Raw genomic sequence first — 23664 nt, forward strand, 5'->3', positions numbered from 1 at the left:
TGGTAATGCTGGATCCTTTAACAAACTGTGCAGGTTGGGGGATCAAACCTGTGTCTTGGCACTGCAGTGCTGCTGATCTGGCTGTGCTACTGCAGGAACTCTGCCCTTTTTCTTTCTTTCTTTTTTTTTTTGTCTTTTCCCATTTCTAGGGCTGTTCCCACGGCATATGGAGGTTCCCAGGCTAGGAGTCAAATCAGAGCTGTAGCTGCCCGCCTACGCCAAAGCCACAGCAACGCAGGATCCGAGCCACGTCTGCAACCTACACCACAGCTCACGGCAACGCCGGATCCTTAACCCACTGAGCAAGGCCAGGGAGAGAACCCAAAACCTCATGGTTCCTAGTCAGATTTGTCAACCACTGAGCCATGACGGGAACTAATCTGCCCTTTTTCCTAATAATTACTTTTACGTATTTAAAGGAGTTAGCTCATTATCTTTGATTAACATTGAATCAATAACAATCATTCAACCTGAAGCTAATGATATATCTTCAAGATGGAACTGTATTATTACATGTAAGTAAAGGCCAAGAGATATGCTCTTAGAATGTTTAAGTTTAGGAGTTCCCTGGTGGCTCAGCAGGTTAAGGGCCTGGTGTTGCACTGCTGTGGTACAGGTTGGATCCCTGGCCCAGGAACTTCCACATGCTATTGTGTGGCCAAAATACCCAAACCAACCAACCAAACAAAAAAGAATGTTTGTTTAGAACAACTGAATTTGCCTGATAATAAAATCTGATAAGAGACCAACAGGAAAAAATGATTATGCATATGTAAATATGCATGTGTAGATACATGTTATCTACACATACAGGATAAGTTTAAAGTTCTGAAAATCCACATGGTTGGGATAAATTTGAGCTCTGACTGAAGGGGAAGAAGGATCAAATATTTTCGTGGACAGTGCATGATAGAAGAGTGTTAATTCACTTTTATTTAACAATAATAGTCTATTTCTGATATCCAAAATTAGTCTTTATCACATTTAGACTAGGTTAATGTGAATGACAGTTATATCCCCTAAAAGAGTCTTTAGGTACAAATTACAGTTTCACCAAAAAGGCTGTAAGACTGGCAAATAAGTACATGCAAAGATGTTCAACATCATTAGCATGAAGGAAATATACATTAAAAGCACAGCGAAACACCACTACATATCTACTAGGACAACTAGAGTAAAAAACACTGACAATATCAAGTGCTGATGAGGATGCAGAACAACTGGAACTCTTATACATCACTCACAGAAATGCAGAATGGTACAGCCACTCTGGATAACTGTTCAGCAGTTTCTAATAAAGTTAACCATACACTTACCATAAGGGCCAGCAATTACACTCTTGGGCATTTACTTTAGAGAAATGAAAACACAGTTCAAACAAAAGACTGAACACAAATATTCATAGCACTCTTCATTGTGATAGCCGAAAGATGGAAACAATCCACATTGTCTTTCAATAAGTGAATGGATAAACTGTAGCATTTCTAAAAAATGGAATACAACTGAGCAGTAAAGACAAAGCAACTAGTGAGTCACATAACAGCTTGAATTAATCTCAAAGGCATTATATTCAGGTTTATATACTCTTTAATTCCATTTATTTGGAAATCTCAGAAAGACAAAACAATAGTGATGGAAAACAGATGATTGGTTTTGAGGGGTTGTAGATGGTATAAGCATATGACTATAAAGATATAATATGAAGTGTAGAGGATGATAAAACTGTTCTGCATCCTGACTGTGGTGGTGACTACATAAATATGTATACGTTAAAATTCATAACTTTATATAAGGAGATCAAATCAGTTTTTCTGTATAATTAAAAATAATAATCGATATGGCAAAGAGTTTGCAGTAATACTTTTATTGAGAAAATGCTAAGCAAAAACAGTAAAGCAAATCATAGCAATATAAAGTAACAATTCTTTAATAAAAAGGAAAGATTCCTAAATCTTTGGAATGTGCTTTGGGAATGAGATCATCTGCTGTGTTGTATTACCAACAGTCATACTATACTAAAGATTAAAAAAAAAAAATCATTACAAGATAGATCAACTCAGGTAAAAAAAAATTCCAACAGTAAAAGCTTTTACATTTAGGTTCATGGGCTATTTTGAATTAACTTTGTATATGGTGTGAATATGGATTAAGGTCCATTTTTTGCATATAAATATCCAACTATTTCAGCATTATTTGTTGAAAGATCGTCCTTTCTCCAAAGAACTGCGTTAGTACCTTCGTCAAAAATCAATTGGGGAGTTCCCGTCGTGGCGCAGTGGTTAACGAATCCGACTAGGAACCATGAGGTTGTGGGTTCGGTCCCTGCCCTTGCTCAGCGGGTTAATGATCTGGCATTGCAGTGAGCTGTGGTGTAGGTTGCAGACGCGGCTCAGATCCTGCGTTGTTGTGTGGCTCTGGCGTAGGCCAGTGGCTACAGCTCTGATTCGACCCCTAGCCTGGGAACCTCCATATGCCGCGGGAGCGGCCCAAAGAAATAGAAAAAAGACAAAAAAAAAAAAAAGCTATCTTAAAAAAAAAAAATCAATTGGCCATTCATGTGTGGATCCACATCTGGATTCTCCTTTGGTCTATGTCTATCCTTTCTTCAATATTACACTAAATTACTGTTCACAGTCTTAAAATTAGGTAGTATAAATCTTCTAATTTTGTTTTTTTTTTTCAAAATTCTTTTGGTTATTTTAATTCTGCCTTTCCATATAAATTTTAGAATAGTTGTCAATTTTCTACAAGAAATCCTGTGGAGGATTTTAACTAGAATTATGTTAAATCTAAGATCAGTATGAGCAAAACTGACATGTTAAAAATACTGAGACTTCTAATTCACAAACATGGTATATCTTCATTTATTAAAATTTTGATTTCTTTCATTAGGCTTTTATAGCTTTCAGCATATATACATCTTGCACATATTTTGTTATATTTATTTCTAGGGTTCATGAGTAAACAATTGGGGGGTTTGTCTTAAAAATTTTTACTTATTTACTTTAAAAAAGACTTTTTTTCCTTTTTAGAGCCACACCTACGGCATATGGAAGATCCCTGGCCAGGGTTCAAACCTGAGCTACAGCTGTTGGCCTACGCCACAGCAACGTACTATATGAGCTGTGTCTCTGACCTATACAATACCTCAAGGCAACGCTGGATCCTTAAGCCACTGAGCAAGGCCAGGGTTTTAACCCTCATCCTCATGAATACTACTTGGGCTTGTTACCACTGAGGCACAACGGGAATTCACCAAAAAAATTTTTTTGGCCGCCACATGCAGTGGCTTCATGCGGGATCTCAGTTCCCAAGCCAGGGATTGAACCCGGCCTACAGCAGTGAAAGCACTGAGTCCAAACTACTAGACCAACAGGGAACTCTCCCCTTATTTTCTTTCTTATTCAAGTGTAGTTGATTTACAATACTGTATTTGTTTCAGGTGTACAACACAGTGATTCGACATTTTTCTAGCTTACGTTCCATTTAAAATTATTACAAAACAATGGCTGTACTTCTGTGCTGTATCCTTGTTGTTTATCTATTTTATACATAGTAGTTTGTATCTCTTAATCCCCTACCCTTATCTTGCCTTGCCCCTCCCCTTGTCCCTTTCCCATTGGTAACTGCTAGTTTGTTCTCAACATCTGAGTCTTAACCGGTTTTTCAACTTAAAAAAAAATAGGAGTACATGGTAAAATATCCAACAGCCTAAGTTTCTTAACCACTACAAATCTCTAGTTTTCCACCAAAGCCACTGTTAACAATTTCTTATGTATCATCCCAGAAATAAGTCTGTCATTTAAAAGGTATGTATACAGATCTTATCACCATTTAAATTTATATACTGTTTTGCTCCTTGCCTTTTTCATTAAATTTCTTCTCGCATAGAATATATGATATCAACTCCACTCTTTTATTTATAGCTGCATAGCATTGCGCAGAATTAAAACAATCCTGCCATAGCTAACCAGTCCTCGGTTGATGGATATTTAGATTATTTCAACTTTTATTTTTTTATTTTTTTGTCTTTTCTAGGGCTGCTCCCACGGCATGTGGAGGTTCCCAGGCTAGGGGTCTAATTGGAGCTGCAGCCGCTGGTCTACACCAGAGCCACAGCAACGCCAGATCTAAGCTGAGTCTGCAAACTACACCACAGCCCACGGCAACACCAGATCCTTAACCCACTGAGCAAGGCCAGGGATCGAACCTGCAACCTCATGGTTCCTAGTCAGATTCCTTAACCACTGCGCCATGAGGGGAACTCCTCAACTTTTATTTTTATTTTATTTTTTTTTGCTTTTAAGGGCTGCACCAGCGGCATATGGAAGTTCCAAGGCTAGGTGTTGAACTGGAGCTACAGCTGCTGGCGTACACCACAGTCATAGCGACACAGGGTCTGAGCTGCGTCTGTGACCTACACCACAGCTCACGGCAACAGCAGATCCTTAACCCACTGAGTGAGGCCAAGCATTGAACCCACAACTACATGGATACTACTCGGATATGCTTCCACTGCACCACAATGGGAACTCCTAGATTATTTCAACTTTTAACTTTTTTATAAATAATTCTGCAATGAACATCTTTTTACCTACATCTTTGTATATGTGCCCAAGTACATATTCATAGTCTAAATTCCTGGAATTACAAATGCTCAATGAAGGATACATTCACTTTAAATTTTGGTAGAGACTGACAAATAACCCTCTAAAAGGATTATACTAATTTATTCTCACAGGGGTATTTGAAAGTATACAAATATTAAAAAAAAAATGAAAACAACCAAACAACTCCATAAAGTTTTCTGATGCATACATATGTTGAGAATTATTGGAACAGAACCTAGATTGGACAGAGGGTAAAACTGGGGTTACTGAGACAGCCAGTTACTACCATGATCCACAGAGAAAATATGAAAAATTAAACTAAGGAAATGGTAGCAGGGCTGGAAGAATAATGGTAAGAAGAGATATTAAGGAGGCAGAATTTTTAAAAAGATCAAAAGTCTCTTCAGATTAAACACGACTTCTAATATATCCTTATACCCTCAGGGCCTGACATTCAAACACATTTTTGGTCAATAACGACCGTGTGTGTGTGTGTGTGTGTGTGTGTGTGTGTGTGTGTTTGGGAGAGAGGTGGTTGTGAAGAAGTCCCAAAAGATTATGATATGGCATGCCTAGGAATAGTCAGAAGTGGGTAACTGAAATAATTTCTAAGCCCAGACAAAGAAATAGTGTGTAGTCTACCAAGGACATCATGACTTCTAGAGAAAACAAGACCCCACTGTTTATATAGTAAGCTTTATTATGATCGAGAACAATAGCTTGATAAAATTAAACTCAACCCCTGTATCATGTTCTGCCTAAAGAAATTTATTGATTTCCAGTTCACGATGATTGATTAAATATCAGAATCTAATTTTTCAATTCTCACTGAAAAAACACAGAAGTTTGGAAAAAATAAACACACAAAATTGGACTGTGATGACCACTGTACAACTATAAATTCATTGAGTAATAAAAAAATAAACACACAAAATAGTAAGAGTTTAATATGGGGCAAAAATCTGAAGGCATGGGACACTATAAATAGTAGTAGCAAATTAGCAGCAGAAAATTTGAAGATGCACTGAAAAGAGTTTAAAACCTTGGTTTAAGCGTGTATGCAATAGTTATGAGACCTTAGGCAAGTTATTTAATCTCTCTATGCTTCAGTTTTGTAATCAATAAAATGAGAATAATGATGTATATCTCATAGGGCTATCATGAGGCTTCAACAAATGTATGCATATAGACTCATACCTGGTACATAATAAGTACAAAACATAAGTTTTCTATTATTGATGCCTTGATAGGCCCAAAGTTACTTCTTTTCTGATTTTAAAGTAAGCCTCAATATCCAAACCAATCCATCCACAGCTGTTTCTGGGGTGGTTTTTAAAGGAGCTGCAACAGAAGGATGAGGCTTTCCCTTTTTACCAAAAAATAAAAGCATTAAAAAAAAAAAATCTGTGCAGCCAATGACTATCTTTTATGTAGAAAAAGCAAAATGGATATTTTATTCATCCTTTTAGTAAACAGACAAACTTTTCTCAACATTTGTACAGTTCTGAAAAAATCTTGGTCACCAAAAATGTTTTATCTGTGAATTTAGTAATTGCTAGGCTCCAGTTAGGGGGGCTGGGGTCTCACTTTCTTCCAGAAACGTGAGTTTCACTGAAGTGAAGGGGCAGGAATGACTGGACTGTCCACCACGCCAGCCCTGTCCACCTGTGGTTCTGGCCAGGGAGCAAGCCGGGAAGTGCCCTGGCACCTGCACAGATTGATCCTTTGCTTGAGTTTCATGTGGAAAACAGATGCTTAGAATTGTAGACTACCACGCAACGGGAAAGGCTTAATATCTACTCCAATGGGTTTCCAGTTCAGCTTGAAGTCAATCGAATTTTTGTATTTTCAGTATCTCCTTGAATGGTTTTGCTAGTAATTCTGTAAATTGTACATTTGCAATATGAGCTTTTTTTCCTTTTGTACAATTTGAAACTTTTCGATAATTCAACTTAAAAAATTATTTTAACAATAGCTTGATTTTTTTAAACTGTGGTTTTACATGTTCTACCATAATAGTTAAAACAGTTCTGGCATGAGAAAAGATAAATCATGGAAAGAGGAAGGAAAAAAAGAATTGTTAATTCTGAAGAGTGGGTCTGTGAAACTTCTAGTTGAAATGGTTTACCATCAAAAATGAATAGTCAAGCATTTATGGACAATATACAGTTCCCCCAAATAGTAAGTTTTAAGGTTATCTTCAAAAATGTTGAACATCACTGAGCGTTAACAATAGCAAATATTTTGGTAGTTCTTTAATATCCTTGCTCTAAAAGGGTATTTTCTTGGATTCTAAACGAAAGGAATAGAGTTATAATCTAAAAAAGCAAGCTTTTGTGGGTCCTATGAAGAAATGTTGAATTCAGTCAGGGCTTGGATTTTCAGTACCGGGTATCTAAAGAGATGGTTCTAAGAGCTGCTAAATGTTAAATAATCTCTAATTGCCTAAACGAATAAGAGTACAATCTACCAGTGCAAATCGCATACACATGATTAAAGTTTCCAAGGAGTTCCCATCGTGGCTCAGTGGTAATGAACCTGAATAGTATCCACGAGGATGTGGGTTCAATCCCTGGCCTTGCTCAGTGGGTTAAGGATCCAGCATTGCCATGAGCTGTCGGGTAGGCTGCAGACAGATGTAGCTCGGATCCTGCATTACTGTGGCTGTGGCGCAGGTAGGCAGCTACAACTCTGATTTGACCCCTAGCTTGGGAACTTGCTTATGTTGCAGGAGCAGCCCTAAAAAGAGAAAAAGAAAAAGAATGTTCCCAAGAAGTTAACAAAGGTAAAGCAAATCTCATATAAATATGTTCTCTTACTCAAAGAAATTAAAGGGGTAAATGATATATATGCAGTAAAAATAATTAACAGAAAACTGACAAAACCACAAAAGACAACATTGTGAGACTGAAACAAATCAGATCTAAGACAATAAATGATGGTATGGTGAATTCAAAATAAATTTAAATATAGTTGTAATTTCCAGATGAAATGGAAAGTGCTACTCTTATTCTCGTCATGAGGAAAATGAAACCAAAAAAAGAATATCCTAAACTCTATCATTCCCCTTTAAACTTTGAAGCACAGCTTTGCACAGCAATTACAGTTGGCTACTGAAAAGTTTGAGATGGAGAGAGATAAAAGTTGAAGAGTCAGCAATAAATGGAAGAAAAACAACAAGGTCATATATTTAGCCTTTGCCCACAAACTACAATAAAAACACCTAACAGAATCAGGGACATGTGTTATTAAAGAGAGACTACAAAGTAGAGATTAAAGACATGAATTAAGGCAACTTAAAAGAGTTAATCATCAATAATAAAGCAATGCTTCTGGGATTAATTTTTAATGTAAAATTAAAAATTTGTCATACCTATTGATTTTTTTTGCTTTAGTATAATGAAGTATCATCTAAGCATTCCATATTACTAAAATGGGAATGGATGAGTTCACCTCTAAGCACCATCTGTACCTAACTATGCGGGTTGGTATTTTAGTCTACATGAATGAATGTCTGCAATATACAAAATAACCCTTAATTCTTAACAAAATACTGTTATTGTTAATAAGCAATAATTATAATTGTTAATTAATAATTAGCAACTTAATTCTCATACAGAATTATTATATTCTCAATTCTGTGTATGATAACTAAGTTGACTATTCTCTCTTTCAGACTAGAGAAAGTTTGTTGAATTCCTGCCCTTTCCATGCTGACTTATAAATGACTGCAAAAAAGTCTAAAATCTGCTAAAGGCCTCCACACTTATTTAACTATGATTCTACTGCAAAAGACTAAGCCATTATATAAGGCTGTACAATACCTAGAACAATGACTGACAAAGAGCCATAATCAGAAATTTTCATTATATTAAATTGATGTTTTGAAATTGCTATTGTAGTTATTAATGGTAGTTTTCCTAAAAGAGTAATAATGTTTACCTCGAAGTTAAATATTAATATTAAACTTTTGCTACATTATAAAGAAGGTTTTCTATTTTTTTCTGCTAAAATCTGAAGATATACTATACCTATCCATAACATTGAATAATTCTCAAAGAAGGCAGCTGCCGTTAAGAATTATCAACTGCTTTCTATCAAAGGCTTTTGAAAATCATACATGATCTCAGAAAAGCTTAGCTTTCTAAAATGACAAAAAGGAGTATCAATGAACTCCTACCTGTTCTGGCATAGCTCCATGTTCAATTCCAGTCTTCAATAATCGGTAGCAATTACCAAACAGATCCCATTTTGTGAGATCATGAGCGCTAAAACAAACAAAAATGCATTAACTTTATTCTAGAGTGGAATAAAACTGAAATTCTTTGAGTTCAGTTTCAATGGGGGAAGAATAAAGTAACTTCATTTTTTAGTAGAACTGAAAAAGATCCCTAAGGAAATGTTAAAGTCCCTAAGCTTAGAAAGAAAGAGAGTGAAAAAGAGAGAAAGAGAAAGAGAGAGAGAGAGAGAAAGAAAAAGAAAAAACAGGAAAGGGGGGAATGAGAGGGGGAAGTAGAAGAGAGAGGTGGATAGAGAAAGAGTGCAAACTGATACTCATTCATTCATTCATTAAGAGAAATCCACAACAATAAAACTGCCTATGTTTAAGTGAAGGTTACCATTTCTTTCTAGATTTTTTTTCTTTTGCTTTTTAGGGCCACACCTGTGGCACATGGAAATTCCTAGGCTAGGGGCTGAATTAAGGCATCAGCTGCCGGCCCATACCACAGCCACAGCAGCAGAGGATCCGAGCCCTGTCTTCGACCTACATCATAGCTCATGGCAACACCATATCCTTAACCCACTGAGTGAGGCCAGGGATTGAACCCTCATCTTCATGGATACTAGTTGGCTTCTTAACCCTTTGAGCCACAAAGGGAATTCCTATTTTTTTTTTTTAAGTGCATTTAAAGAAATCTATTCACAAATACAAAATATAAGTACATGTGTATTTTTGAAAAACAAATTTGTATTCACAAGATGGAGATAAAGAAAAGACAATGTCAGGGTAAATGAAATACTGCATAGCTCAAAAACCTTAGTGTAGCTATTTACATGGGTTGAGGACTTCTGATCAAGATAACACTCACATTGGAGTTCCCGTCATGGCGCAGTGGTTAATGAATCTGACTAGAAACCATGAGGTTGCGGGTTCAATCCCTGGCCTTGTTCAGTGGGTTAAGGATCTGGCGTTGCCATGAGCTGTGGTGTAGGTTGCAGACTTGGCTCAGATCCCGCGTTGCTGTGGCTCTGGCATAGGCCACTGGCTACAGCTCCAACTGGACCCCTAGCCTGGGAACCACCATATGCCACTGGAGTGGCCCTAGAGAAGGCAAAAAGACAAAAAAAAAAAACCCCAAAAAAAAACCCAACCAAAAAACACTCACATTTGTAAATTCTCATGTATTCTACTACTAAAAATAGTACTATTACTGGTTAACTTTTATTTTCAAACGTCAAAAAATGTATATTATTTTTTGTTTTTTTAGGACCAAACCCATGGCTTATGGAGGTTCCCAGGCTAGGGGTCCAATGAGAACTGCAGCTGACGGCCTACACCACAGCTCATGCCAACACTGGATCCTTAACCCACTGAGTGAGGCCAGGGATTGAACCTGTGTCCTCATTGATGCCAGTCAGATTTGTTAACCACTGAGCTACAACATGAACTCCTCAAAATATTTTCTTAAATAAGAGTTTTGACACTGTCAACTTTATTTTCAGATGTTAAAGATTTTTTAAAATAAGGGTCTGTTTCTCCATGGAATTCCAAAAATGTACTTGTGTATATAGAAAAAGCTTAAAATTTTAGATACTGCTTTTGAAATCTGAAATAGTCATTAAAGTAAATAAAGGCTACACCTAAACATTCTCTTTCATGACAATGTTCTTTATTTTCTTTTTTATGGAGAAGATAAGGATGTCTTATTACAAGGGAAGTGCAAGTTACAGTTTGAAAATAACACCTATTTCAAGGATCTGAGACCTTTTTTCCTTATCTAACTGCTCTGTCTACACAGTAAGAACACAAGAATAAACAAACAGAAAAACAAGAGCAAGTCAGGAAAAAAAGCTTATAGAAATAACTTTAATGGCTTTCTCCAAAATCTTGATTCTTATTTAGTAAGATTTCTAAGAACTATCAACTGAAAATTATACCTCTAAAATGCTAGCTCAACTAATTTGTTAATAATACTGATTATCTTAAACTTTTACAGGGTACAGTATATATTCATTATTGAATAATAAATCTTACTCTTTAAGTAATTAAACTATAATAAAAACCTATAATTTATCTGGAGAAAATGCGAATAATAAAGGGAAAACATTGTAATCAATCAGTATGTTTTATGTTGATTAATATAATCTATTTAAATAAATAAAATGACGTACTTGTGAAAAGAGGTTAACCGCTTTAAAGTAGAAAGAACATTGTAAATATCATCATCATCAGCTTCTTCTCCCTATAAACAAAAAGCAGATAGCACCTTATTATCATAACTTTACTCATTCTCAAATTTACATGAAAATCTATTAGTATTTACCGGTGAAAGAAAAATCTGTTTTATTATATAAATAGTACATATTCACTGCTGGCAAATAAGAAAATACAAATAAGCAAAAAACCAAAAAATAAAAAACATTCATAATTCCAATACCCAGCGATAACCACTTCTGCATTTTAAACAATGTCATAATCATGATTTGTACACTTCCCCAATTAATACTGTAGGAGAAATTCCTTGAAATTGCTGAGTTAAAGGATATGTATTTTAAAGAATTTAACAGTTATTTCAGTGATTTTTACTGAATGTTATATCTATAGTTTCAAAATCACAGTGAAAAGTTAAAAATGGTTGAAAAAGTTAAAAGTTAAAATTTAAAATTAAAAGTAGGGGAAAATTGATTGAATGGATTAAAAAGAAATCCTATCAGATTGGTCATCAGCACACAGAAAGCTGTGGGAATTCCAGACTATCTTACATAGATTAAAGGGAGAGGACAAAAGACAGGAATCAGAGAAATCACTGTAAAACTAACCAGCTGGAGATGCTTGCTGCTATCTTGGGCACACCACTGGTAGGCAGTCAACCTTTATAAGCACACTTAATTTTTATGTTTTATTCCTTAGCATGTCATGATAGTTCAGTAATATTAAAGTGCAAATTAGGTCCCAGGAATAGAAAATGAAAAAAATGAATTAAAAAAGGCAGACCTTAAAAAGACTTTTCTTTAAAAGAGGGGAAAAAAACCTCCTGCCTTTTATGAAACAGGTTTTTAAAACAAAAATAAATATAACTAAGGCAGATCTATATAGGATGAACAATTACAATAATGCTGCTAAGTTCTGAGGCTGGTAGAGAATTCTGCTAGAGTTTATTTTAAAATGAAAACAATTTACAAACTAAGCTAGCCACCTTGAATAATTAGCCAAAATTATTAACAGGTACATATTAAATTTAAAATTTTGTTGTACTGTAGATTATCACAATATTGTAAATCAACTAACCTTCCAATAAAACTTTAAAAAATGAACAGAACAAAACAAAAAAACAGACCTCCTGTAATAGATCTTCCACAGAATGATTGAATCGATCTACAAACTCATCAATCAATTGACTTCGAGCTATGTCCACTCTGTTCTGGATGGTATACTCTTCACTGCATAAGATGCTATAGGTTTTACTGCAGGCTTCTAGAACATCTGATTCTACATGTTTCTCCACAACAAACTTTATCTGCTTTAATAAAGCATCTAGATGCTGAGGAGGAAAAAAAAAAAGAAAATCTATGATATTTAGATTGATAACAAAAAATAAAATTAGGCTTCTGTCAAATAACAAATAAGCCTATATATTACATGAAAATAAAATAATCCAGTTAAATAAAACTGATTATAATAGCAGAATTTCAATTTCTTACCTTTTCCATTCTACCTGTGCTATAAATTTCTAGATCAAAATATTGTGGGATTTGTAGCAAGTTTGCTACCTTCTCTGCATCTGCAGAATACTAGAAGGAGAAGCAAAGAAAAAGTAACTAATAGTACAGTATCAGTGGCATATTATCATAAAACTGTAAATGAAACTGTACCTTTGAAAGCAACATAGGAAGTGTGATAATAAAATGCTCCGTCAATTTGTTTCTATCATCAATTTGAGTTTTCCTTTCTTTGGCAGTTAGCACCTAGAAATAAATTTAAATGGGCAAAGAATGAGTGTCATGTACTAACTTATAAATCTAGAATGTCACAAACAATGATGAAGCATTGAGAAATAATATATAAGCAAATTACTAAAATAAATACATCTAGTTTGGCGTTCCCATTGTGGCTCATTGGTTAACGAATGCAACTAGTTTCCATGAGGACGTGGGTTTGATCCCTGGCCTTGCTCAGTGGGTTAAGAGTCTGACATTGCCGTGACCTGTGGTGTAGGTTGCAGATGAGGCTCACATCTTGCACTGCTGTGGCTGTGGTATAGGCTGGCAGCTATAGCTCGGATTCGACCCCTAGCCTGGGAATCTCCATATGCCACAAATGCGGCCCTAAAAAAGATAAAACAAACAAACAAACAAACAAAACATCCAGTTTCATATAAATTGCTAGTAAACGTGTACTATTACTTTATTAAATACCTTCTTATTTTAGATAAATTGCTACTTTAGATTAAATAAAAACAAAACTATATACATATACACATATATTTTGCTTTTTAGGGCCACACCAGCAGCACATGGAGGTTCCCAGGCTAGGGGTGGAATTGAAGCTACAGCTGCCAGCCTACGCCACGGTTACAGCAACATCAGACCCAAGCCATGTCTGCGACTACACCACAGCTCACAGCAACACCCGATCCTTAACCCACTGAGCAAGGCCAGGGATTGAACACGCAACCTCATGGTTCCTAGTCGGATTCCTTCCACTGATGGGAACTCTGCCACTTCTATTTTTATTTAAAAAAATTTCTGGTCTTTTTATGTCCGCATCCGCAGCATATTGAAGCTCCCAGGCCAGGGGTCAAATCAGAGTTGCAGCTGCCGGACTACACCACAGCCACAGCAATGTGGGATCTGAGCTCTGTCTGTGACCTATACCACAGCTTAAGGCAACACCAGATCTTTAACCCACTGAGTGAGGCCAGGGATCAAACCCGCATCCTCATGGAGACTGGCAGGGTTTGTTCCCACTGAGCCACAATGGGAACTCCAGAAATCCCACTTTTAGAAATCTATCCTACCAACACAGCTAGTACTAGCATGAAATGACACAAATTATTTGCGGCACATTATTTCTAATAGCAAAAGACTGGCAACAACCCAAAAGACTCTCAAAAGCATCTCCTGTGCAGCGGTACGAAAATGAAGATCTCCAAATAAAGTTGTGGAGTAATACCTAGGATATGCTGTTAAAACATTCCCATACAAACAGACTTTGAAAGATATGTTGCTAGAAGACCTGCCTTAGAGGAAATACCAGAAGAAGTCCTTAAAGCTATAAAGAATAGTAACTCTATCCACAGAGAAAAATGGAAAGTACCATAAGTGGTAAATATGTGGGTAGATATAAAAGGCTGTGTATATTACATATTTTTTTAATCTTTAAAGAGACATGAGATTATTTAAAGTAATAATTATAGTACTGCAGTATTAAGATTACAACATATATAGATATATGTGATAATAGCACAAAGAAGAGGAAAGGAAATGGAACTCGGAGCAAAAGTGCTATATTTTTAATAATTCATTCATTATTAATCTGAAATTGGATATAATGGCTTGAAGTATACCATAAACCCTAGAACAAAGTTCAGCCAGTCTGTAAATTTGCTGGAATTTTATCTGCCATTAGGTTCTCTCAGGTTTCCCAGTCAGCCAGGGATATGTGAATTGTTTATTAATCCTTTTATGGCTTTCTCATTTCCAGGTTTTAGTTAGATTCTTGGTTGGTCCACTATTCTTACCAATTACGAACACAACCTCTGAATATGATACCTGTAGGACAGCCTTGTTTGTTTCTCCCATATTTGCTGTTTCTAGTTGACAAAGAGGTGGACTTTTCCCACTTGTTACATATTGAGTCTGCTTCCTTTGACAGCAAAGCTGCTAGTTTTTGCAAACAGTGCCACTCATGTAAAACTACAGATATTACCAATCAAGCCTGTGGCTAATGTGTGTATTGTAATCCTAGGCAAGAAGGCTGCAGACTCCTACTGCTTTTACCTGAAGCTTCAGCAATTTTTTAAGAATACAGGCATGCCTCATTATATTATGCTTTGTAGATAGTGCTTTTTTTTTAAAATATAAATTGAAACTTTGTGATAACCCTTGCCAAGTTCAACACCATTTTCACAAAAGCATTTGTTTGCTTTGTGTTTCTATGTCATATTTTGGCAGTGTAACATTTTGGTGATAATCCTTGCAATATGTCAAACTTTTTCATCATATTTGTTATGGTGATCAGTGATCAGTGACCTTTGCTGTCACCACTGTAATTGTTTTGGGGTGCCACAAACCACATCCATATAAGATTGGGAAGCTAATAAATGTGTCTGAGTGCTCTAGCAACCAGCTATTTCCCCATCTCTCTCCCCCTCCTGAGGCTTCCCTATTCCCTAAGACTTAACAATACTGAAATAAGGCCATTTAATAACCCTACAATGGCCTCTCAGTCTTCAAGTAAATAGAAGAGTCATATATCTCTTTAAATTAAGTTAGACAGATTAAGCTTGGTGAGGAAGGCATGTTGATAGGCGAGATAGGTCGAAAGCTAGGCATCTAGTGCCAAACAGTTAACCAAGTTGTGAATGTAAAGTTAAAGTTCTTGTAAGAAATTAAAAGTGCTATTCCAGTGAATACTGAATAATAAGAAAATGAAACAACCTTAATGCTGATATGGGAGAAGTTTCAGTGGTCTGGACAGAAGATCAAACTAGTCAGAATACTTCCTTAAGCCAAAGCCTAACCCAGAGCAAGGCTCTAACTCTCTTCAATTTTATGAAGGCTGAGAGAGGTGAGGAAGCTACAGGAGAAGTTTGAAACTAGCAGGGTTAAGCAAAGAAGCCATTTCTGCAACATAAACATGTAAGGTGAAGCAGCAAGTGCTGATGTAGAAGCTGCATCATGTTACCCAGAAGATCTAAGCTAAGATAATTAGTGAAGATGGCTACACTAAACATCAGACTTTTGATGTAAGCAAAACACATATTTTTTTTTGCTTTATATTGGAAAAAGATGCCATCTAGGACTTCTATAACCAGAGAGAAGTCAGTGTCTGGCTTCACAGCTTTCAAATGACCAGCTGACGTTTTTTTGAGGGGGGGGGGCAGATTGTAGCTGGTGACTTGAGGTTGAAGCCAGTGATCATTTACCATTCCAAAAATCATACAGCCCTTAAGAATTATGGTAAATCTACTCTGCCTGTGTTATTTATCAATGAAATAACAAAATCTGGATGACAACACATCTGTTGTTTTTTTTTTTTTTGGCTTTGTGCCTTTTCTAGGGCCGCTCCTGCAGCATATGGACGTTCCCAGGGTAGGGGTCTAATTGGAGCTGTAGCCGCCGGCCTACACCACAGCCACAGCAACTCGGGATCCGAGCCGAGTCTGCGACCTACACCACAGCTCATGGCAATGCCTGATCCTTAACCCACTGAGCAAGGCCAGGGATCGAACCTGCAACCTCATGGTTCCTACTTGGATTCAGTAACCACTGAGCCATGACAGGAACTCCAACACATCTGTTTATAACATGGTTTAGTAAATATTTTAGGCCCACTGTTGAGTCCTTCTGCTCATAAAAAAGATTCCTTTCAAAATGTAACTCCTTACTGACAATGTAACTTGTCACCCTAGAGCTCTGATGGAGATGCACAATGAGAATAATATTGTTTTCATGCCTCCTAACACAATACCCATTCTGCAGCCCACAGATCAGGGAGTAATTTTGACTTTCAAGTTTTAATAGTAAGAAATACGTGTTGTAAGGCTACAGCTGCCACAGGTAGTGATCCTTGATAGATCTGAGCAAAGTCTATTGAAAACTTTCTAGAAAGGATTCAGCATTCTGGATAACATTAAGAACATTCATGATTTAGAGTTCCCTTCATGTCTCCCAACTAGGATCCATGAGAATGCGGGTTCAATCCCTGGCCTCTCTCAGTGGGTTAAGGATCCAGTGTTGCCATGAACTGTGGTATAGGTTGCAGAAGCAGCTCAGATCCCAAGTGGCTGTGGTTGGCAGCAATAGCTCCGATTTGACCCCTAGCCTGGGAATCTCCATATGCCATGGATGCAGCCCTGAAAAGCAAAAAGAAAAAGAAAAAGAAAGAACATTCATGATTCATGGGGAAGAAGCCAAAATATCAACACTGACAGGAATTTGGAAGAAGTTGATTCCAACCCTCATAGATGATCTTTGAAGGGTTTATGATTTTAGTGGAGGAAGTCACTGCAGATGTGGTAGGAATAGTAAGAGAACTAGAATTCAAAGTAGAGACTGAATATGTGATAAATCTTATGATAAAAACTTTAATGGATGAGGAGTTGCTTCTTATGAGTGAGCAAAGTGGTTTCTTAAGATGGAATCTACTCCTGGGGAAAATGCTGTGATGACTGTTGAAATGACAACAAAGGATTTAGAATATTATATGAACTTAGTTGATAAAGCAGCAGCTGTGTTTCAGAGGGTTGAGTCAAATTTTGAAAGAATTCTACTGTGGGTCAATGTTATTAAACAGCACTTCAAGCTACAGAGAAATTGTTTGAAGGAAAACTCCACTAATGAGGCAAACTTCATTCTTTTCTGATTTTAAGAAATTGCCACAAGCAAAAACTTGCGAATTGCTTAAGACTCAGATGACAGCTTATTTTAGCGACAAAGTTTTTTTTTTTTGAAACCAATAATTTACTTCTTTATTTCAGGATACTTACTGTAAAGGGAATACACACTCATAGTAATTTTCTTTTTTTTCCTCCCTAAGGCTGCACTTATGGCATATGGAAATTCCTGGGCTAGGGGCAAATTAGAGGTGCTGCTGCCACCGTCCTACACCACAGCTTGGGGCAACGCCAGATCCTTAACCCAGTGAGTAGGCCAGGGATTGAACCCACATCTTCACGGACACTATGCTGGGTTCTTAACCTGCTGAGCCACAACGGAAACCCCAAGAAAGTATTCTTAAATTAAGGTATGTATATTGTTTTTCTAGACATAAGGCTTTGCACACTTAATAAACTAAACACAACATCGAGAAACAAAAATATTAATGTGACTAGCTTTATTGCAATATTTGCTTTATTGTGGTGGTCTGGAACTAAACCCACAATATATCCAAGATATGCCTATAAATGCTTCTCAATATGTTTTTAAATCTTTAGTGAATTTTCAGAGCCCTGATATAAGTTTTTGATAATTTTTTCCAGTTTTATACTATTTTTCTTTGGCAGAGAGGAACTGCCTACCTTTTTAATAGTAACACAGCTAATCTTTCCATCTATGATTATCTCAGTTCACCTTCAATATCAATAACACCTGCATTACTAGTCCCATATTACAAATAAGAAAATTAGGGCACACAAGAAAATAATCAACTGCCCAAAGATCACATAGTTGTTAAATGGAAGAGCTTGCAAAACTAGGCAGTTTGTCTTCAGAGCTTTTGTGCACTTTTAACAAATACGAATGTGAAAATTCTTGAGATACTTGACTGTCAGAAAAAGGCAGAGGTGCTATAGGAGCATGAATGCAAAGAATCTAGTTTTGGAACCTAAATATAGTAGACAGGACATAAGATGAACTACCACAGCATATATCATTTATAAAAATTCATGTTTCAGATATGTATACCAGGAAAATTTTCAAATATTGAAGTTCCTGTTGTGGCTCAGCAAAAATGAATCTGATTAGCATTCATTAGGATACAGGTTTGATCCCTGGCCTCACTTAGTGGGTTAAGGATCTGGTGTTGCCGTGAGCTGTGGTGTAGGTTGCAGATGCTGCTTGGAACTGGTATTGCAGTTGCTGTGGCATGGGCCAATGGCTATACCTCAGATTCAATCCCTAGTTTGGGAACCTCCATATGCCATGCATATGGCCCTAAAAAGGAAAAAAAAAGAAAATTCAAATATTTAAGACAGTTAATTACATTAAAGGCCTTTTTGTAGATTTCTCATTAAGCGACTTACTCTCTTGCCGGTACCCCTTCCCACTGGAGGATGTGCCTCAGCAGCTTGACGAATTGTACAAACCATTAGTTCTATAAGGGCACTCTCCTGACGGTCAGACATTGCTATAGTGAAACAAAAACATATTAGGGTGAGTAAACAGTTTTACAATAACCATGCATTAAAAATGAACACAATTATAAAAATGTGTAGCCTACTGCTATTTTAAAGACTAAAATTCTGTTCTTTGTCCTTTTTCTTAAGAATAATATGCGGTTGTTAAGCCAAATGACAGAGAGATACAAAGTAAAAAAAAAAAAAAAAAAACAGAGGCTAAACTCTGGTTTCTTCTAATATCCAGTCTGTTGTAATATCATACTTCTGAATTTGGCAATGCTAAAATTTTACTTCTATATCATTTCAAAGCTCATTTATTTTTCTTTTTTGGTTTTTTAAATAAAGAAAACATGTTATATCTTAAAAAATTAGTAAGAGATTTTGAATATCTTTTAAGTCACTAACACATAAATAATCAAATTAAATAATTACAAGTTATTACACAATTTGTGTTCCATAATTTCTTCAATATTCTCCCACTTTCATTCAAATTTTCCCCAAAGTTTTGTACCATTTATAAATAAAGCACTAATGGATATCATAAATACACATATTTATGATATTCATTACTCTTTATGTAACTGATACTTTTATTTATGTAGGATAAATTTCAAGAGAGGGAGTAATGAATCAAAAGTTAAAATCTTTGTACTGACAAATCAAGAAAAATACTTATTGCAATTCACACCTCCAACTGCAAAGACTGAAAGCAGTTCTTCATATCCCTGCCAGTATTGGATGTTATAAGTCCCTTTAATTTTTGTCAACCTGATAATTTAAAAATGCTGTTTTTTTTGTTTGTTTGTTTGTTTGTTTGTTTTTGTCTTCTGTCCTTTTAGGGCTGCACCAGAGGCAAATGGAAGTTCCCAGGCTAGGGGTCTAATTGGAGCTGTTGCTGACGGCCTACGCCACAGCCACAGCAACTTGAGATCCAAACTGCGTGTGTGACCTACATCACAGCTCACAGCAACGTGGGATCCTTAACCCACTGAGGGAAGCCAGAGATCAAACCTGCAACCTCATGGTTTCTAGTCACATTCATTTCTGCTGTGCCATGACGGGAACTCCAAAAAATAGTATTTGTTATTTTGCTCCTGCCTAACTACTAATTAGTGGAGTGTATTTTCTTATTAGTTTAAAATTTTCTTCTGAGATGTTTCTATGTTTATTCTTTGTGCACTTTGCTCTTGTTATCCATCTTTCTTGGGTTCTTATATTAAGTTTGCTTTTATTTTATTTATTTATTTGGCTGCACTTTTGGCAGGTCAAGTTCCTGGGCCTGGGAGTGAACTCAAACCACAGTAGTGACAATGCTGAATCATTAACTGCTATAGGCCACCATGGAACTCCAACTTTGTCTTTAGATGATGCAAATATTTTCTCCCAGTTTGTCCTTTTGTTTTTAAACTCATGGTATTTTTTGTTATAAAGTATTAATTTTTACAAAATTGTATCTATACTGATTTGTTCTATGGCTTTTAGGTTTCTTTTTTCTTTGCAGTTTTTTGAGACATAATTGACATACACTATGGTACAGGTTTAAGTTGTACAGCATAATAATTTAAAACTTACATATATCATGAAATGATCACCACAATAAGTTTAGTTAACAGAAGCCTTTTTGTATTGGTACAAAAAGGCTTCTGAGTTTCTTGTAATACTTCAAAGATCTCTTTCTCCTAGAAATTACAGAAATATATTTTCTTCTCTCTCTCCACCTGTGTGTCTCTACTGCTTGCTTTTATCTTTAATCTGTCTCAAATTTATTTTTGCAGACAGTATCAAGTATGGGTTTGTTTATTCTCACCAGATGAGCAGCCAATTATGCCCCTACCATTGTTAAATAAAACTAGCTTTCCCTACTGAAGTGAACTCTCATTTTTTAACATGTTTTAGGTGGTCATATACATTTAGATCTATTTTTGGATTCTTTATTTAGTTTCATTAATCTATTTGTCTTTTCTATTATAGTACCACATTTTTTCATTTTAGCAGCTTTTACATCGTTATATGTTAACATGTAACAATTAATTTGAATATTCAGAAAAACAAATTTCCTTTACCCATTCATTTGCCTAAAATGTTTCTAATTTCTATAAAGCTAATAGCAAACAAGTTACTATGCAGTTTCTATGTGTAAAGCACAGTTATAAGTGATTTATATGTATTAACTTTTGTCCTCAAAACAATTCCAAGAAATAGGAAATAATATTCTAACATGGGGAAAATGAGCCATAGAGAGGTTAAATAACTTTTCAAAGTACCCACCTAATAATAGAGCCAAGATATGAATTCAGGTAGCCTCACTCCAAGGTCTGTGGTCTTAAGCACTATGCTACTTTGTCTTTCAAAAAGAAATTATTTTTTGGCTGCACCCAAGGTATGTGGAAATTCCCAGACTAGAGATCGAACCCGTGCCACAGCAGCAACTGAAGCTGGTGCAGTGACAATGCTGGATCCTTAATCTACTGTGCCACAAGAGACCTCCTATACTACCCTTTTAACATAAGCTTAAAATTCTATGTAAATTCTGAAATGATTTTGTTTAGTACCTTCTCTCACCTCATGTCCCAGAACTCTCTCAAGCCCACTGGAATTTGAACTGGTATTTTAGGAAAATTACACATTATATTGAGAAGAACTGACATTTCAATAATCTTTTCAGACAGGAAGATGACAGAATTCATTTCTGAGATCTTATTTGACATTATTTAATGAAACATTGTGATTTTCTTCACACTGATTTTGTACTTTCCTTATTGAATTCATTTCTATGTATTTTTAAAGCCAAATTTTGAGACTAATTTGAATAGTTTAATTTTATCTTTCTGTCTCACTGCCTCTCTCTTTATGCTTTTTTCTTTATACTTATTTGTGTTAAAGACCAACAGACATGGGGATTATAGAGACAGAACTAGGCATAAATTATTATGACCATTATTTGTTTTTTTTTTTTTGACCATGCCCAGAGAAAGTGGAAGTTCTTGACTGAGGGATCGAACCCACACCACAGCAGTGACCCAAGCTACTGTAATGGCAAGGCTGGATCCTTAACCTGCTGCCAAGAGCTCTGAGGCAAAAATTAAAAGAAAAAAAGATTAAGTTTTAGAAATTGAGAAGTTTATAATGATTACTTTAAAATAAACTGGGAACAATAACAATGAAAAGGCAAACAAAGGCATTAACATCTTTTCCTTTATCCTGTACCCAAATCATCTTGAACAGGAATATGCATGTACATCTTAATTCAATCATTTTTAACATTTTAATTGTGGTAGGAAAAAGAGCTTCAGCTTTCTATTTATACTCACTGATCCAATGCTTAATAATATGAAAAAGCTTACCACTCAATAAAACAACTAAGTTTCTATTTCGTGAATCTAAAATTTTCTTTTCACATTTGATTGGGGATAAAGGAATGACAAGATTGTTTATGAACTAAATGCATTTTCTATTGTGAAAAATCTATTTCTTGTGAAAAAATATAAATTCTATGGGAAGTGAGGAAAGAAAGAAAAACATCTCAAGTATGGAAATATTCCCTTATACTAAAATCCATGTATTAGTGTTGAAGAATGATCCAACCTTATACAATGTCCAATGTCATCAATTTTATTATTTAGTTTGTAACTTGAAAGCATCCATTTAGATTGGTAAACTCAAAACAGTTGAAATTTAATTGAAATTTCTTTTGAAAATGTGACAGCAAAATTAGATAACGAAATCAAAAGCAAAGTAAGCCTTAGGCCACAGACATGAGCCAAAAAGCCATAATGACTGAAATGGGTAGCTATTTGCTACCATGAATTATCAGCTAACTCTAAAACTTTCTAAGTCTTCAGAAACCTTTTTACACATCATCTCCCTTTCCTCATCATTGATTTTACTCTTATCACCTTAAATTCTGGCTTTTCTCCCTACCACCACAGAAAACAAACACTAAAAAGTCACCTACGACTTATATCTTCACTAAAACTAATGATCTTTACATAGTCCTTTTTTCTTCTCTGCAATACATGATATTCTTAACCACAGCTCTCTTGACCACCCTCTCTACTGGGCCTTCTATAGAGTACAATTATCTCTTATCATTCTTTTACATAGCTTGTTAGAGCTCTCACACTTTCTTTCTTTCTATTTATTTATTTATTTTTAATTTTTTTTTAATTGTTACTTCCCCAACACAATTTTTCCCCTACTGTACAGCATGGTGACCCAGTTACACATACATGTATACATTCTTTTTTCTCCCATTATCATGCTCCGTCATAAATGACCAGACATAGTTCTCAGTGCTACAAGAAGGATCTCATTGATTGCTAATCCATTCCAAAAGCAATAGTTTGTGTCTGTTAACCCCAAGCTCCCAATCCATCCCATTCCCTCCACCTCTCCGCAGGCAACCACAAGTCTATTCTCCAAGTCCATGATTTTCTTGTCTGTGGGAAGGTTCATTTGTGCTGTATATTAGATACTAGATATAAGTGATATCATATGGTATTTGTATTTCTCTTTCTGACTTACTTTACTCAGTATGAGAGTCTCTAGTTCCATCCATGTTGCTGCAAATCTTTCTTGTTCTTCCTACTTCTGCCCCCTCCCTATCCACAATCTTAAAAACTCCCCATGTGGAGTTCCCGCGTGGCTCAGTGGTTAACGAACCCGACTAGGAACCATGAGGTTGTGGGTTCAATCCATGGCCTTGCTCAGTGGGTTGAGGATCTGACGTTGCTGTGAACTGTGGTGTAGGTCACATAACGCGGCTCAGATCT

At 35.9% G+C, this 23664-nt stretch overlaps 1 protein-coding gene across 1 annotated transcript in view; it reads right to left on the bottom strand.

Moving 5' to 3' along the window:
* The window catches only part of STAG1 (stromal antigen 1), a 415995-nt gene that overhangs the window by 49981 nt on the left and 342350 nt on the right, over window positions 1-23664 (bottom strand). Inside the window, exons 16-21 of the mRNA XM_047782999.1 lie at window positions 18797-18900; window positions 12705-12797; window positions 12534-12623; window positions 12170-12373; window positions 11004-11074; window positions 8791-8878 (exon numbers count right to left, since the gene is read on the bottom strand). Of these exons, the coding sequence (XP_047638955.1) occupies window positions 8791-8878; window positions 11004-11074; window positions 12170-12373; window positions 12534-12623; window positions 12705-12797; window positions 18797-18900 (650 nt within the window). The remainder of the gene's footprint in view (window positions 1-8790; window positions 8879-11003; window positions 11075-12169; window positions 12374-12533; window positions 12624-12704; window positions 12798-18796; window positions 18901-23664) is intronic.

This window comes from Phacochoerus africanus, chromosome 1 (genome assembly GCF_016906955.1).
Source record: "Phacochoerus africanus isolate WHEZ1 chromosome 1, ROS_Pafr_v1, whole genome shotgun sequence".
Lineage (NCBI taxonomy): Eukaryota > Metazoa > Chordata > Mammalia > Artiodactyla > Suidae > Phacochoerus > Phacochoerus africanus.